At 41.7% G+C, this 15,174-nt stretch overlaps 1 protein-coding gene across 12 annotated transcripts in view; it reads right to left on the reverse strand.

Moving 5' to 3' along the window:
* The window catches only part of ACAP2 (ArfGAP with coiled-coil, ankyrin repeat and PH domains 2), a 165,179-nt gene extending 154,105 nt beyond the window's left edge, over positions 1-11,074 (reverse strand). For 10 of the 12 annotated variants that reach the window (XM_036018328.1, XM_036018334.1, XM_028503175.2 and 7 more), the window contains exon 1: positions 10,738-11,074. In XM_036018328.1, the coding sequence (XP_035874221.1) occupies positions 10,738-10,790 (53 nt within the window). In that variant the 5' untranslated portion in view covers positions 10,791-11,074. The remainder of the gene's footprint in view (positions 1-10,737) is intronic. The other 2 variants (XM_036018332.1, XM_036018331.1) reach the window with 2 other exon arrangements.
* Positions 11,075-15,174: the final 4,100 nt, after the last annotated feature.

Genomic DNA, 15,174 nt, shown 5'->3' on the forward strand with positions numbered 1-15,174 from the left:
TGAAATACAGGCAATATTTAAAGAAATAATAACCAGGAATTTCACAAGCTAATGAAAGATACTCTACCAACCCCATACTATATTAAGAAACTCTGCAATCCCCAATCAGAATGACTACAACAAAACCCACACCTAAACATATGATATTAAAACTGCCAAAAGCCTCAAGCAAAGGGAAAAAAATATCTTAAAAACAGCTAGAAAAAAGGATACATTATCACTGAAAGAGCAACAATAAGACTAACAAACTTATAACAAAAGATAAAGACATAAAAAATAAACAAGGAAGACAATGAAATGACATTGTGCTTTAAAAATAAAAAAGCTGTCCTATTACTATTCTATGCTTTGGGAAAATAGCCATCACACATCAAAGAAAAACAAAGGTAGACTTTCGGTCAAGATGGTGATATTGGCAGACATGGCTCGACTCCTAGCAGAACCACATCAAAATTACAACTAAATTACAGAATAATCATCAACAAAACCACCAGAAATGAAGTTGAATGGAAGTCTAACAACTATGGAATTAAAGAAACCACATCAATCAAGACTGGAGAAGGGGCAGAGATGCAGAACTGGCTAGTCCCATACCCACATGTGGCAGATTAAAAATTCAGGAGAGCTATCTGGGGAGTCCCAGCACCACACCAGGCCTCCCAGCCCAGGGTTCCAGGACCAGAAAGATAAGTCCCCATAACTTCTGCCTGTAAAACCAGCAGGGATTGAGTTGGTGGAAGAAACTTCTGGAGTCCCAAAAGATCCTCTTAAAGAACCCAGAAACAGACTTACTCAGATTAACTCACTCTTAAGATCCAGCACCCGGGTAGCAGCTTGAAAGGTAATAGTGGCATAGGAGGAAGACCTGAAGTGTCTGGCATTAAGGCAAGAGCTGGGTGAAGCTTTCTCCCAGACATAAAGGTGGGGAGAGGTCACTATCCCTTTTCTGAACCTTCCCTCCACAGAGCCACAGAACCAGCAGGCTGGTGCCATATCTAAGATCCATCAACTTAACACCATCCCACCCTGGAGATCACCTGAGACTCTGTCCCATCAAATTTATAGGCCACCCAAGCTGTTAACAGTGCCTTTTTCATATGAATGGCTGGTCTTGGCTCATGCTTCACAACTTCCTAAATTCTTTCAAAACAGCAAATTCTCTCAAAAAAGCAAATTCTCTCAAACAAGCTGGCCTCAGTGAGCCCCCAGGCCAGGCACTAGCAGCAGCCAGCCTAGATTCACAGCTTGGCTTCACCTGGGAATCTCCAAGGCCAACACAAGTTAACAGCCATCTCAGACTGCTTTATAGCCCACACAGGTGGCCCCAGGGAGAACACACGGGGCGGACCTAGGCCTGCACCACCCAAGAAACCCCAGACCCAGCACAACCAGTGGACAACTATAGACCACGTTGGAGTACCACCACCCTGCCCCTGCACAGCTGATCCTCTAAGGAGGGTGGAGGTTGGTGGTCAGTGGTCACAGCCATTCTCTGCAGCTGACTGGCCTGGATAAATCCCTCCACTGCCTAGCCAACAGCAATCAAGGCTCAACTACAAGAGGAACGTGTATTCAGCCTACATGAAGGGATTACCGCGAGTACCCAGCTTGGGTGACAGGAGAGGCTGTGCCACTGGACCCTACAAGATACCTACTACATTAGGCCATGCTACCAAGAAACAGGCTACCCAGAAACAGACTCCCAAGATAGGGAGTCATAGCAGCTCTACCTAATACATAAACAAACACAGAGAGGCTGCCAAAATGAGGAGACAAAGGAACATGGCCCAAATGAAAGAACAGATCAAAACTCCCAAAAAAGAACTAAACAAAATGGAGATAAGCAATCTATCAGATGCAGAACACAAAACACTAGTTATAAGGATGCTCAAGGAATTTACTAAGGACCTCAAAAGCATTAAATAGATCTAGTTGGAAACAAAGGATACACTAATTGAAATAAACAATTTACAGGGATACAACAGTAGAGAGGATGAAGCTGAGAATCCAATCAATGATTTAGAACATAAGGAAGCAAAAAATAACCAATCAGAGCAAGAAGAAAAAGAATCCAAAAAAACAAGGAAAGCGTAAGCAGCCTCTGGGACAATTTCAAGACATTTGCATCATAGGACTGCCAGAAGGAAAAGAGAAAGAGCAAGAAATTACATATCTGTTTTTTAAAAAATAATGGAAGTAAATTTCCCTAATTTGGTGAAGAAAACAGACATGCAAGTCCAGGAAACACAGCGAGTCCCAAACAAGTTGGATGCAAAGAGGCCCATGTCAAGACACATTATAATTAAAAAGCCAAAGGTTGAGGATTTCCGGCAAGATGGAGGCATAGGTGTATGCACCGTACCTCCACGCACAACCAAGATTAGAACAACAACAATTTAGAGCCAGAGTAACACCCAGAACTGACAGAATTTATCTGAATGGAAGTCAGCCAGCCAAGAAGTTGAAGTAGACCCATTCATCCAGACCAGTAGGAGGGGCCTTGAGGAGGAGTGGGCTCGGGTTGTGGGGCGCGGAGATCGTGGAGAACTGAGCGCATGAGGCACTGGGAGCACGCAAGCCTTCCGGGACATGCAAGATCTCAGCGGTGAACCCTGAGTACGCAAGCAGCGGCTAGCGGACTCAGTAAGGCGGCATGGTGGACCAGGGCACAGCGCACAATCCAGGATCCCAGAGAAGGGACTGAGATCCCAGGAGAAAGGAACTACCGCCATTGTTCCCTCCCGCTCCCGCCCCCGCCCCCACATACAACGTCAAAATCTAGCGACTGGGGTGCCCAGCCCCGGGGAACACCTAAGGCTCCACCCCTCACCATAACAAGAGCGACCAGACTGAAAAAAAAAAAAAGGAGAAAGAGACATGTCTCCAACAAAAGAACAGATCAGTACCCCAGGACTCATCCTTTTGAGTGACCAAGAAATAGCCAGATGCACAATTCAGATGCACAGTTCAAAACACTGGTGATCAGGAAGCTCATGGAATTGGTTGATTTTGGGCGCAAATTACATGAAAAAATGCAGGTTACCATAAAAGAGATGAAGGAAGATGCACGGAGAGCCAATAGTGAAGGGAAGGAAACTGGGATTCAAAACAATAGAGTGGACCAGAAGGAAGAAAGAAACAACCAAGCAGGAAAGCACGAAGAAATAAGAATTCAAAAAAATGAGGAGAAGCTTAGGAACCTCCAGGACATCTTTAAACGTTCCAACATCCAAATTATAGGGGTACCAGAAGGGGAAGAGGAAAAGCAACAGATTGAGCATGTATTTGAACAAATAATAAAGGAGAACTTCCCCATTCTGGCAAAGGAAATAGACTTCCAAGAAATCCAGGAAGCTCAGAGAGCCCCAAAGAAGTTGGACCCAAGAAGAAACACACCAAGGCACATCATAATTACATTAGCCAAGGTAAAAATGAAGGAGAGGATCCTAGAAGCAGCAAGAGAAAAGGGGACAGTCACCTACAAAGGAGTTCCCATCAGACTGTCAGCTGATTTCTCAAAAGAGATCTTACAGGCAAGAAGGAGCTGGAAAGAAGTATTCCAAGTCATGAGAGACAAGGACCTATATTCCAGATTACTCTATCCAGCAAAGCTTTCATTTAGAATGGAAGGGCAGATAAAGTGCTTCTCAGATAAGGTCAAGTGAAAGGAGTTCATCATCACTAAGCCCTTATTTTATGAAATGTTAAAGGGACTTATCTAAGAAAAGAAGATAAAGAAAAAACATGTATAGTAAAAGGATAGCAAACTCACAATTATTAACAACCATACCTAAAGCAAAACCAAAAGAATTAGAACAGGAACAGTAAAAGATGGAACAGTAAAGTGGCAAAGCAACTGAGATTGGCACCACCTTAACAGCAAAACATAACTAAAAATATTGTTTACATTTTATTTCAATACTTCTATCCATTAAGAACTTTTGGACCAAAATACCTTTTTAAAATATTTTATCCTAATTTCTTGAACAACGATCATTCTAAAATAGAACCTGCAAACAAAAAACCTTCAGAATGGTGTACAATAAACATTGTTAAGAATTAAAAATAAGTCCCATGCCCCCAATGTGAAGGCATAGGTACAACACTTCCTTTCACAACCAAAAGGAGGATTAACAACCAATCTAAAATCAATAAACAACCAGAAGCACCAGAAGATCATACTGCATAGAACTCTGACAACCAAGGAATTAAAGAAAAAAATCAACCAAAAAAACCAGACTGGTAAGGTGGGCCCTGTGGGGCTTGTAACTCAGAAAAAACAAGGCAAGGCAGCTGAGGAGCGGGGCTGACTGCAGAGAGGTGGGGGACAGCTGGGGGGAAGGGACTGACTTAAGAGGGAAACTGAGACTCAGAGCTGACTGTGGGCTACCGCTGGGGTTGCCACTGTGGGGCATACTTCCAGTCTGATTCAAGAGTCCCTTGGAAAGTGCCCTAGAGACAAACAGCTGAACTGCATTGCTCCCTCTCTGGTCCCTCCCCCACAGGCAACATTGTAAAGAGGGTTGGTTGCCCTGCCTGGGTGAATATCTAAGGCTCTGCCCCCTTACAACTTATCAGGTGCACCAAGACAAAGAAATATGGCCCAAATGAAAGAACACAGCAAAACCTCAGAACTAACCGATGAGGACATTGCCAACCTAGCTGATGGAGAATTTAAAGCCCTGGTAATCAAAAGGCTCACAGAACTGATTGAGCTGGGTTGAAAAATGGAAGAACAAATGAAAGAGACCCAAAATGAGATAAAGCAAAATATTCAGGGAACGAACAGTAACAAGAAGGAAACTGGGATTCAAAGCAACAATTTGGAATAAAAGGAAGAAATAAACACCCAACTGGATCAAAACAAAGAAACAAGAATCCAAAAAGAATGAAGAGAGGCTGAGGACTCTCTGGGACAACCTGAAATGTTCCCATACCGAAATTATAGGGCTGCCAGAAGGGAAAAAGCAACAGCAAAGAAATTGAAAAGTTATTTGAACAAATAATGAAGGAAAACTTCCCCAATCTGGTAAAGGAAATAGACTTCCAGAAGTCCAGGAAGCCCAGAGAGTCCCAAAGAAGTTGCACCCAAAAAGGAACACACCAAGGCACATCATCATTAAATTACCCAAAATTAAAGACAAAGAGAAAATCCTAAGAGCAGCAAGAGAAAAGGAGACAGTTACCTACAAAGGAGTGAGTTCCCATAAGGCTATCAGCTGATTTCTCAAAAGAAACCTTACAGGCAAGAAGGGGCTAGAAAGAAGTATTTGAAGTCATGAAAAGCAAGGACCTACATCCAAGATTACTCTAACCAGCAAAGCTTTGACTTACAATGGAAGTGCAGATAAAGTGCTTCCCAGATAAGGTCAAGTTAAAGGAGTTCACCACCTCCCTTACTATATGAAATGTTAAAGGGACTTATCTAAGAAAAAAGAAGATAAAAAATATAAACAATAAAATGACAACAAACTCATAACTATCAACAAATGAACCTAAAAGAAAAGAACAACAAAAAGAAAAACTAAGCAAACAGCCAGAACAGGAACAGAATCAGAGAAATCGACATCACACAGAAAGAGTTCAGTGGGGAGGGGGAAGGGAGGAATGGGGGGGGAAGGTACAGGGAAGAAGAAGCATAATTAGTAGGCATAAAATAGACAGGGAAAGATAAAAAAAATGGTATAAGAGGCAGAGAATACAAAAAACTTATATGTACAACCCATGGACAAGAACTAAGTGGGGGGAGAGGTGGAAGCTGCGGGGTTGGGGGTCAGGGTGGAGGGCGGATAAAGGGGGAAAAATTGGGAAAACTGAAATAGCATAATCACCCAAAGCAATTTATAGATTCAATGCAATACCTATTAAAGTACCAATGGCATATTTCATAGATATAGAACAAACACTTCAAAAATTTATATGGAACCATAAACAACCCTGAATATCTACTGCTGTTTTGAGAAAGAAAAGCAAGGTAGGAGGGATCACAATACCTGATACCAAACTGTATTACAAGGCCATTGTAATCAAAACAGCCTGGTACCAGCATAAAAACAGGCACATGGACCAATGAAACAGAACAGAGAAGCCAGAAATAAACCCAAGTCTCTATGGTCAATTAATATTTGACAAAGCAGGCAGCAACATAAAATAGGGTAACAATAGCCTCTTCAACAAATGGTGTTGGAAGAACTGGACAGCTACATGCAAAAAAATGAAACTCGAGCACTAACTTACACCATACACAAAAGTAAATTCAAGGTGGATAAAAGATTTAAATACAAGCCATGTCACCATTAAAGTCCTAGAGGAGCACATAGGCAGGAAAATCTCAGATATTTCACACAGCAACATTTTTAATGATATGTCCCCCAGAGCAAGGGACATAAAGGAAAGAATAAACAAATGGGATCTCACCAAAATAAAAAGCTTCTGCACACGTAAAAACAAAAACCATTAAAATGGAAAAAGAATCAACCATATGGGAAAACATATTTGCCAATGATACCTCAGACAAGGGTTTAATCTCTAAAATATATAAAGAACTTACACGGCTCCATTCTAAGAAGACAAGCAACCCAGTTAAAAAATGGGCAAAGGATATGAACAGATACTTCTCCAAGGAGGATATACAGAGGATCCAGAGACACATGAAAAGATGCTCAATATCGCTAGCTATCAGAGAGAGATGCAAATTAAAACCACAATGATATACCACTTTACACCACTCAGAATGGCCATCATAAACAAAGCAACAAACAACATGTGTTGGAGAGGTTGTGGAGAAAAGGGGACCTTAGTGCACTGTTGGTGGGATTGCAGACTGGTACAACCACTATGGAAATACTGGTACAATCAGTATGGAATTTCTTCAAAAAACTAAAAATGGATCTGCCTTTTGACCCAGCAATTCCACTGCTAGGATTATATCCTAAGAACCCTGAAACACCAATCCAAAAGAACCTATGCAACCCAATGTTCAAAGCAGCACAATTTACAATAGCCAAGTGTTGGAAGGAACCTAGATGTCCATCAGTAAATGAATGGATCAAAAAACAATGGTACATTTACACAATGGAATTCTATGCAGCAGAAAGAAAGAAGAAGCTCCTACCCTTTGCAACAGCATGGATGAAACTGGAAAGCATTATGCTAGGCAAAATAAGCCAGGCAGTAAAAAAGACAAATACCATATGATCTCACCTTTAACAGGAACCTAATCAACAAAACAAAGAAACAAGCAAAATATAAACAAAGACACTGAAATAGAGGACAGGCTCACAGTGTTCAGAGGGAGAGAGAGGAGGGAATTTCAGGGGAAAAAGGGAAGGGTTTACAGGAACAAGTATGAAGGACACATGGACAAAAACTAGGGGCGGGTAGAAATGGGAGGGAGTTGGGGAGGGCTGGGCAGGTAGGCTAGGATGGGAGTAAAAGAAAATTGTACTTGAACAATAATTAAAATTATTTAAAAAAAGAAATAGCATAATCAGTTAAAAAATACTTTAAAAAATTAAAAAATGTATCAGATAAAGACTGAAGTGTTTAAAGGGTTGCTAATGCCAAGAGTTTATTTTAAGAATTGTTTAGACCAAAAATCTTTCACTAAAGCACCAATTAATCCAACTTTGTTTCAAGCAAAATATTCACTTACTAGTGAACCATGATTACATAAAGGAGAAGCACAATTTTTAAAACTTTTACAAAACTCTAAAAAGCAACCCTGCATACAATTATAGGCCAAACAAGTTCAAACTTCAACAAATGTTTGTCAAAATTGAAAATTCCCACCTTAAAAATGTACACTTAAACACATTTACTTTCTTGTAGATTTTCAGATGGGCCAATTTCAACCTTTAGAAGGGTTTTTCAAAAAACTAAAAAAGCAACCCAAAATTACAGAACAAAATGTGCCTTCCAATCTAAAGAGGAAAAAAAAGTTTATTCTCATGTAAAAGTAACCACTGACTTCACTCAAATGACTAAAGACAATGGTGCAAATGGCAAGATCTTTCTCCCCTTATTTTAACTAGTCTTCCTCAGGCTTCCCTTATCAATTTAACAGAGGAATTAGGGAAATTTTCAAATTTCTCTTCAGCAAGATTTGCCTTTTGCATTAATTCCATAGCACCCAAGGCAGTTATATCCACATGCCAAACCTATATGCCACAAGATTCACTTATGAATTAAAATAAAAATAGGCCCTGGCTGGTATGGCTCAGTGGATCAAGCACCGGCCTGCGAACCAAAGGGTCGCTAGCTGGGTTTCTTCAGGACACATGCCTGGGTTTGGGCCAGGTCCCCAGTAGGGGGCATGTGAGAGGCAACCACACACTGATGTTTTTCTCTCTGGCTTTCTCCCTCCTTTCCCCTCTCTTAAAATAAATAAAATATTTTTCGAAAGTAAAAATAGGCATTAACTTAAAAGCAGCACAATAGATTAGGAAACTACAATGAATAAATAGGGTGGCTGCCTTGCTATCAAAAAACAAGCCCAGCCGTCACAAATCTTGTGTTTTGATATGAAAGTTTTACTATTATCACTCATAAAAATGCACAATACTCTTAAAATTAAGTTAAGTTTCTTACACATAAAGTATATGAATAAAATGACTCCTCAAAGTCTTTTCAAATGCTATAGAAACCTACTTAAGTAATGGGATTATAGAAAAACAACAAAAACCAGGAATGTAATCTGAGACCTTTTATTTATTGGTATTGTTCCCTCTATTGTATATCTAATGTAGTTCCAAAAATAGACACAAGATATTGGAGTTCTTTGAATCTTTTTTTTCTTCCCAAATTGCCACCAACAGTAATTGGTATTCTGAAAACAACTCTTGAAAATCTCTATTTTAATTAAAGTAGGATATTATATTCATATTCAATAAAACTTCACTATAAAAATTCCATACAACTTGATCAGTATCTTTCCCTCTTATTTTATATTCAATAACTCCTTTATTTCAAAAACAAAGATACATGGTTTTGACCACCAGTGGGTAAAGCTTTCCGAGTCACTTCTATCAACTTTTTTTTAATCAAATTTAAAATGTGGAAGAAACTGAGCACAAAGCTATATATAGTCTCTAGGAGAAAAATCCTTGGTTATTGTATTGCAGTAAAAACCAACATAAATAGCTGATTTATTCATAAAAATTTCACACAAGCATAATTTTATAAGGTGCACTTTAAAAATTACTTCATTTGCCACAAGGTACTGGAATGTAACTTGTAAAGCTGTCCTACACAATCCATCTCTGTCTCCTGAGTCCTTCAAAATTCACACAGAACATAAAAGTTTCAAAAACTAATACTAACAACAGCAATTAAACCAGGCGCAGCTTTTTACAAGCAACGGCCCTAAGCTCTAAATAAAATTACGAACAAAACAAATAAAAAATAAACAATCAAAACCAGAAAGTGTTCTTGAATTTTTCTCTTAGAAAGAGTTCTTAGTTTTACAATAGTTTGCTTTTCACTGAAAAACGAACGGGAAATCTAATTAACAGTGATAAGGATGAGAACAGTTAGTTCCCAGGCAGAAGATGCAAGAGTTCACAAGGCATCACACACTCCACCCACTCCCTCAATGTTCTGGGGGAGCTTTCAAGAAATGCCACTATCGAATGCCAGTTTTAAGGCCTTAAAAAAAAAGACCTCAGGAGAGCCCTACTCCTGTAAATGCACTATAAAATACAACGTAGCAAAACTCCATTTTCCAAAACAATTCAGTAATTTCCTACGATACCTGAAAAAGAATGAGCATGTACTCTGGAACCCTCAGGACTGCCGCCTCTCACACGACAGGGAGAGCAGCCCACGAGATTCCGAGTCACCACAAACTGCCACCACGTCAGTTTCTGTGACAGATCCACTGGGAGCATCCAGCTGTGATCCGCGGCCCTCCCTGACTGACGCTGCTGCAAGAGGAACGTAAATGCAATCTTCAGAGCCCTCCTACTTCCGTTCTCAAACAGAAATGCACTGCTTCTCCTACACCTCATTTCTTAACCCAATACCTCTCGATAGCGATTCCCCCTTCAAAAAGCTTAAGTGGAAAGCAAAGCAGATAGTCTTGGATCAGAGTCGACTGAATGTGTGATTGCTCAAAGGGTTTCCACCCCCGACTCCGGTGCAAATCACCAGCCAGCGCCTTCCTAAGAGCCTGTCGGGCAGGGGAAACGCAAGCAACAGAAGTCGACTTCTCAGTTCGCCACCCCCAATACTTCCTCCACGGAGTAAAGGGAGCGGAAAAGCGCAAAGAGGAACTAAGTGAACTGCGAAAGGGTGCCCAGCAAGCACCCTTAAAGAGAGGGTGAGAGATAGAAACGGAGGAGCGGAAGGAAGCGGAAAGGAAGAGCTGCAAGAGGCAGGGAACGTGAGCGCGCGCCAGAAATGGGCACGAGTCTTCGGGGACGCGGCTGCACTCCAGTCCTCGGAGCACGGCGGGTGCGCCCGGCCTCTGGGCTGCTTCGCCTGGGTCAGAGGGCTAGAAAGTGGGATGAGGAGACAACGTCCCCCCTCCCGGCCAGCCTCGCAGCTCAGGAAGAGTCGTTCAGGGCTGCAGTGCCCTCGTTGGGTCGGGAGCGGAGAAAACTGCCGCTCGCCCCGTCGGAAGGAGAGGGCTGCAGCGGACTCTGCGCGTTCAGGCAGCCGGCTTTCACACCCACCCACCGCCCAGGGTCTCAGCTCCGGGGTGACGCTTGCCCGGCTCTGGGGGGCCGCGCCAGTTACCTGAAGCGGGGCGAGTCCTTCAGACACTCCTCGAAATCCACCATCATCTTCATCCTGCCTCTGCCTCGCCTAGCCGGCGGCGCTGGAGGAGCTTAAGGAGCCGCGGGAGCGGCCGCGCTGGGTACCCAAACGGCCACGGCGGACGCACGGCCACCACTAGCGTTGAGTGGAGCTGACCAGACAGCCTCGCCCGAGGGTCATAGCAGCCGCGAAGACCGCGGCGGTAGCGACTGCTGGTCAGGCCCTTCTTCCTCCCGCCCCCTAGCAGAACGCCGGCCTCAGGGAAACGGCCGGGGAGTGACAGCTTCAGCCAGCCAGCCACAAACCCAGCAGCCAATGGGAGGGGTTTCTGGCAGCACCGCCTGCGGCTCTCTGGCAACGCATCTGAGCGACAATAGCCCAAGCCAATGAGCAAAGCGACCGTGGATGCCTTCTAGCTACAGGCGTTCCCGAGGGCCAACCGGGTTGCGCCGACCTCGTCAGGCGGGACGCACCGGTTGCTGGGAGGCTGGCAGCAGGGGCTCCTTGGGAAGGAAGTCACGTGTCTGCGCACCGCGCTTCCCTCCTAGCCCCCGCCTCTTCTGCTTCTCCAGCCCCTCCCTGCTGAGCTGCCAACGCGGAGAAGCTGCTAACGCAGAGAAGCTGCCAACGCGGAGAAGCTCCTCCTGCAGGTCTTAGCGAGGACAGTTATTTTTTTTAAGGCTGCTTTGACAGAAATCTGAAGAGGTTAGGAGATATTATAAAAGGAAGAAATAGGCCAAGCCACCGCTTCCTTTCAGTTTAAAGAAACTGAAGCCAGGGAAGGAGCAAGGGTGAACGTTAATGATAAAATCCGTCTTTCAGTTACTGGCTTCATCCCTTATAATTTAGAAATCTCCCCATGTGTATCTTTTTATATAATCAGACTACTTCCAGAAGGAGCTGACATTTAGGGTGGACATCGAAAGATCAGAAGGATTCAGACAGGTATGAAAGGTAGGGTGTTTCATGTAGAGGAGCCGTTCTTAAAACCACATAAGACATTCCTCCTTACAGACACCTTTCTCTCTTGTAGCCTTTGCCAGTTCTAAGATGACAGGGTTCTGAAAATCAGGCTCACTTACTCCATCCAACTTGCAGCACCTGCACCATGGACACATTATATTTAAATATATACTTTTTAAACCCAACCTAAAAAGCATAAGCGTATTTATAAAAATGCACATGTAGGATGTTCGAACAGCAGAGTGGCTCTGAGTGAGAGCCAGAAGGGAAACTCCCTGGCTTTACCTCCTAGCTTTCTCACTGTAAAATGAGTATAACACCACGGACCTAATAGAATTGTTTTGAGGCTGAAAAAGGTAAGACCTCTGAAGGTTCTTAACACTGTGTTACATAGTAAGCATTCGGTAAATGTTAACTATTACTATAATTGTACCGCTTTTTTCTTCAGTGCCATAATCAGTAGTGAAGCATAAGCCTTCTCACCTCTACTGCCTAAAGTCTTGTATGACCCTTCAACCATCTGACTAACTATAGCATAATGACTTATTGCTTTTCATAACCTATGGTTATATCTTTGATCTCTTTAGCACCTTTAGTAATTAACAGTATAATTTTGAGAATTTCAAAGAATATACAAGCTTTATAAATGTGTCTTTTGTTATAAACTTGGTTTCTCTTTTTTAACTGAATTCTATACTCTTGGAATCTATGCAACTTCTGATAACTAGAAACCATTGACAAACATTACATGTCCTCAAACACTTCAGTTAATCAAGCCAACCTCTTCTAGATTTGTAACTTCTATGTCAAATTTACAAATAGAGTAGACCATTTCTACATTTAATTGAATTCCTGATGCATAACAACTAGTCTGTATATACATTAACTTCCTGTTTTAACACAGTATAAGTTTTGGGGAGATGCCTAAAATGACACTTTGAGATTGAAATTAAAATTAAACTGCATGACACCATCAATACAAATAACTAAGCTAAATATCAAATAAACATTCTTCTGTGGATGTCTAAATTTACATATACCCATTTAATGATAGCAATTTCACAATTTTTCTTCTCTGTCCCACAGTAAAGCAAGCATTACAGGGTGTCAATGGTAAGACATGTCCTAAAGACATATTAAGAAATATTAAGAACCCTAACCTGGTAACTCAGTTGGTTAGAGTGTTGGCATGATACACCAAGGTTGTGGGTTCCATCTCTGGTCAGAGCAAATGCGAGAAGCAACCAATGAATGCATAAGTGAAACAACAAATCAATCCCTCTCTCTCTCTCTCTCTCTCTCTCTCTCTCTCTCTCTCTCTCTCTCTCCCCCCCCCCCCCCCAAAGAGCAATAAAAAAAGAACTATTAAGAGTGGGTTAGGGTGGAAATCCCAAAGTGTCACAGGTCATAAAAATAAGTTTCAGGGCCACTCTGCAACTTCTGCTATATTTTTTTTGACAATTCTTGATGTATCTTTTCAACCCATGCTTCTGAGTTTATCACTTTAATAACTGTTTCTCAGTCCCGAGATCCCAGGAGAAAATCTAGTCAACACAGCTCATTTTTTCATGACAAGTCACACAGGCCTCTGGAAAGCCTGAATGTGGGGTGGATCACTCAGTCATTTGTACAGGAATGGGGGCTGCAGGACAGCTGACTGGTAGACAACCAGTTTCCCTGAAAGAGGATGTTGATGTCTGGGTCGCATTAAACACAGCTATTAAACTCACATTCATCCAGGACTTTGGCATCTGACTCACAGTCCTCTACCCCAACTCCTACCATTAATTAAGGTGATTTCAACATTCACTTGTTCTTTCACTCAAGAATATTCACTGAGCATGTTCCATGTTCTCTGGCCAGACCCTATGGTAGGCTCTGAGGTTTACAGGTGAAATAAACAGTGTTTTATTTCTAGAGCTTTCAAACCAGAAGGGGAAGCACACAATGAATTCTGGGTTAGGAATATGCACAGGGAGCTACTCCTACACTGACAGTCATTTCTTCTGAGGAAGGAAATAAGGTTTGTATATGTCTGTATGAAGAATCTTGAAAAAGTAAGATCCAACAGAAGATGAGAAAGTTCTTTCCAAGGACCTTTAATTACAAAGAACTATGTGGCTAAAGAGGTAAACAGTAATCACATACAAATGACCTTGCCTGCCATGCTAAGGTATTCTATCTTAAGGCAATAGGAAGTCATCAGAAGCATTTAAACCTCAAAGTGATGTGATCTAATTTGAATTTTTTAAAGAAAAAGATTGAAAATGTGACAACATTAAACTTTAAAACTTCTTAATGGTAAAGGAAATTATAAACATATAAAAGGCAAGATAAGCATTTGGCTATACTCTAATATATAGACTATTTCTATGCATTAGTAAGAAAATGAAACAATGCATTAGAAATATGGACAACTATTTGCACAATCAATTTAGAAGAGAAATTTATAAATGGCCAAGGAACAGATGAAATTAGCTCAGCCTTGCTGTTGATCAGGGACATACCAATTAAAAAAATTTATTGTATTTTTTTCCATTACAATTTATTCCCCTTATACACTGCCATAATCACCACTCTGTTGTTCATGTCCATGAGTCCCTTTTCCTGCATCCCTCCTCCCTGTAACCTACCTCTTCCCTTTAGCTGTCATCCTGTTCTCTGTCTAGGAGTCTGTCTCTATTTTGCTAATTCAGTTGTTCATTAGATTTCACATGTGAGTGAAATCATGGTATTTGTTTTTCTCTGACTGGCTTATTTCACTTAGCGTAATGATGTTCTCCACATCCCATGCTGTTGCAAAGGGTAAAATTTTCTTTTTTAAGGCTGAGTCGTATTCCATTGTGTAAATATTCCATAGTTATTTTATCCATTCATCTACTGATGGACACTGGGCTGCTTCCATATCTTGGCAATTGTAAATAATGCTGCAGTGAACATAGCGATGCTTATGTTCTTTCTTTTTTTTTTTAGGATTTTATTTATTTATTTTTAGAGAGGGAAGCGGGGGAGAGAGAGAGAGAGAGATATCAATGTGCGGTTGCTGGGGGCTGTGGCCTGCAACCCAGGCATATGCCCTGACTGGGAATCGAACCTGCGACACTTTGGTTCACAGCCCCTGCTCAATCCACTGAGCTACGCCAGCCAGGGCTGATGCTTATGTTCTTTCAAATTAGTGTTTTCGGTTTCTTCACATAGATTCCCAGAAGTGGAATCACTGAATCATAAAGCAGTTCCATTTTTAATTTTTTGAGGTATCTCCTTACTGCTTTCCACAGTGGCTGCACCAGTCTGCATTCCCACCAACAGGGCAAAAGGGTCCCCCTTTCTCCACATCCTTGCCAACACTTGTTGTTTGCTGATTTATTGATGATAGCCATTCTGAATGGTGTGAGGTGATATCTCATTGTGGTTTTAATTTTCATTTCTCTGATGATTAGTGACACTGAGCAT

Source organism: Phyllostomus discolor, chromosome 2 (genome assembly GCF_004126475.2).
Source record: "Phyllostomus discolor isolate MPI-MPIP mPhyDis1 chromosome 2, mPhyDis1.pri.v3, whole genome shotgun sequence".
Classification (NCBI taxonomy): Eukaryota; Metazoa; Chordata; class Mammalia; order Chiroptera; family Phyllostomidae; genus Phyllostomus; species Phyllostomus discolor.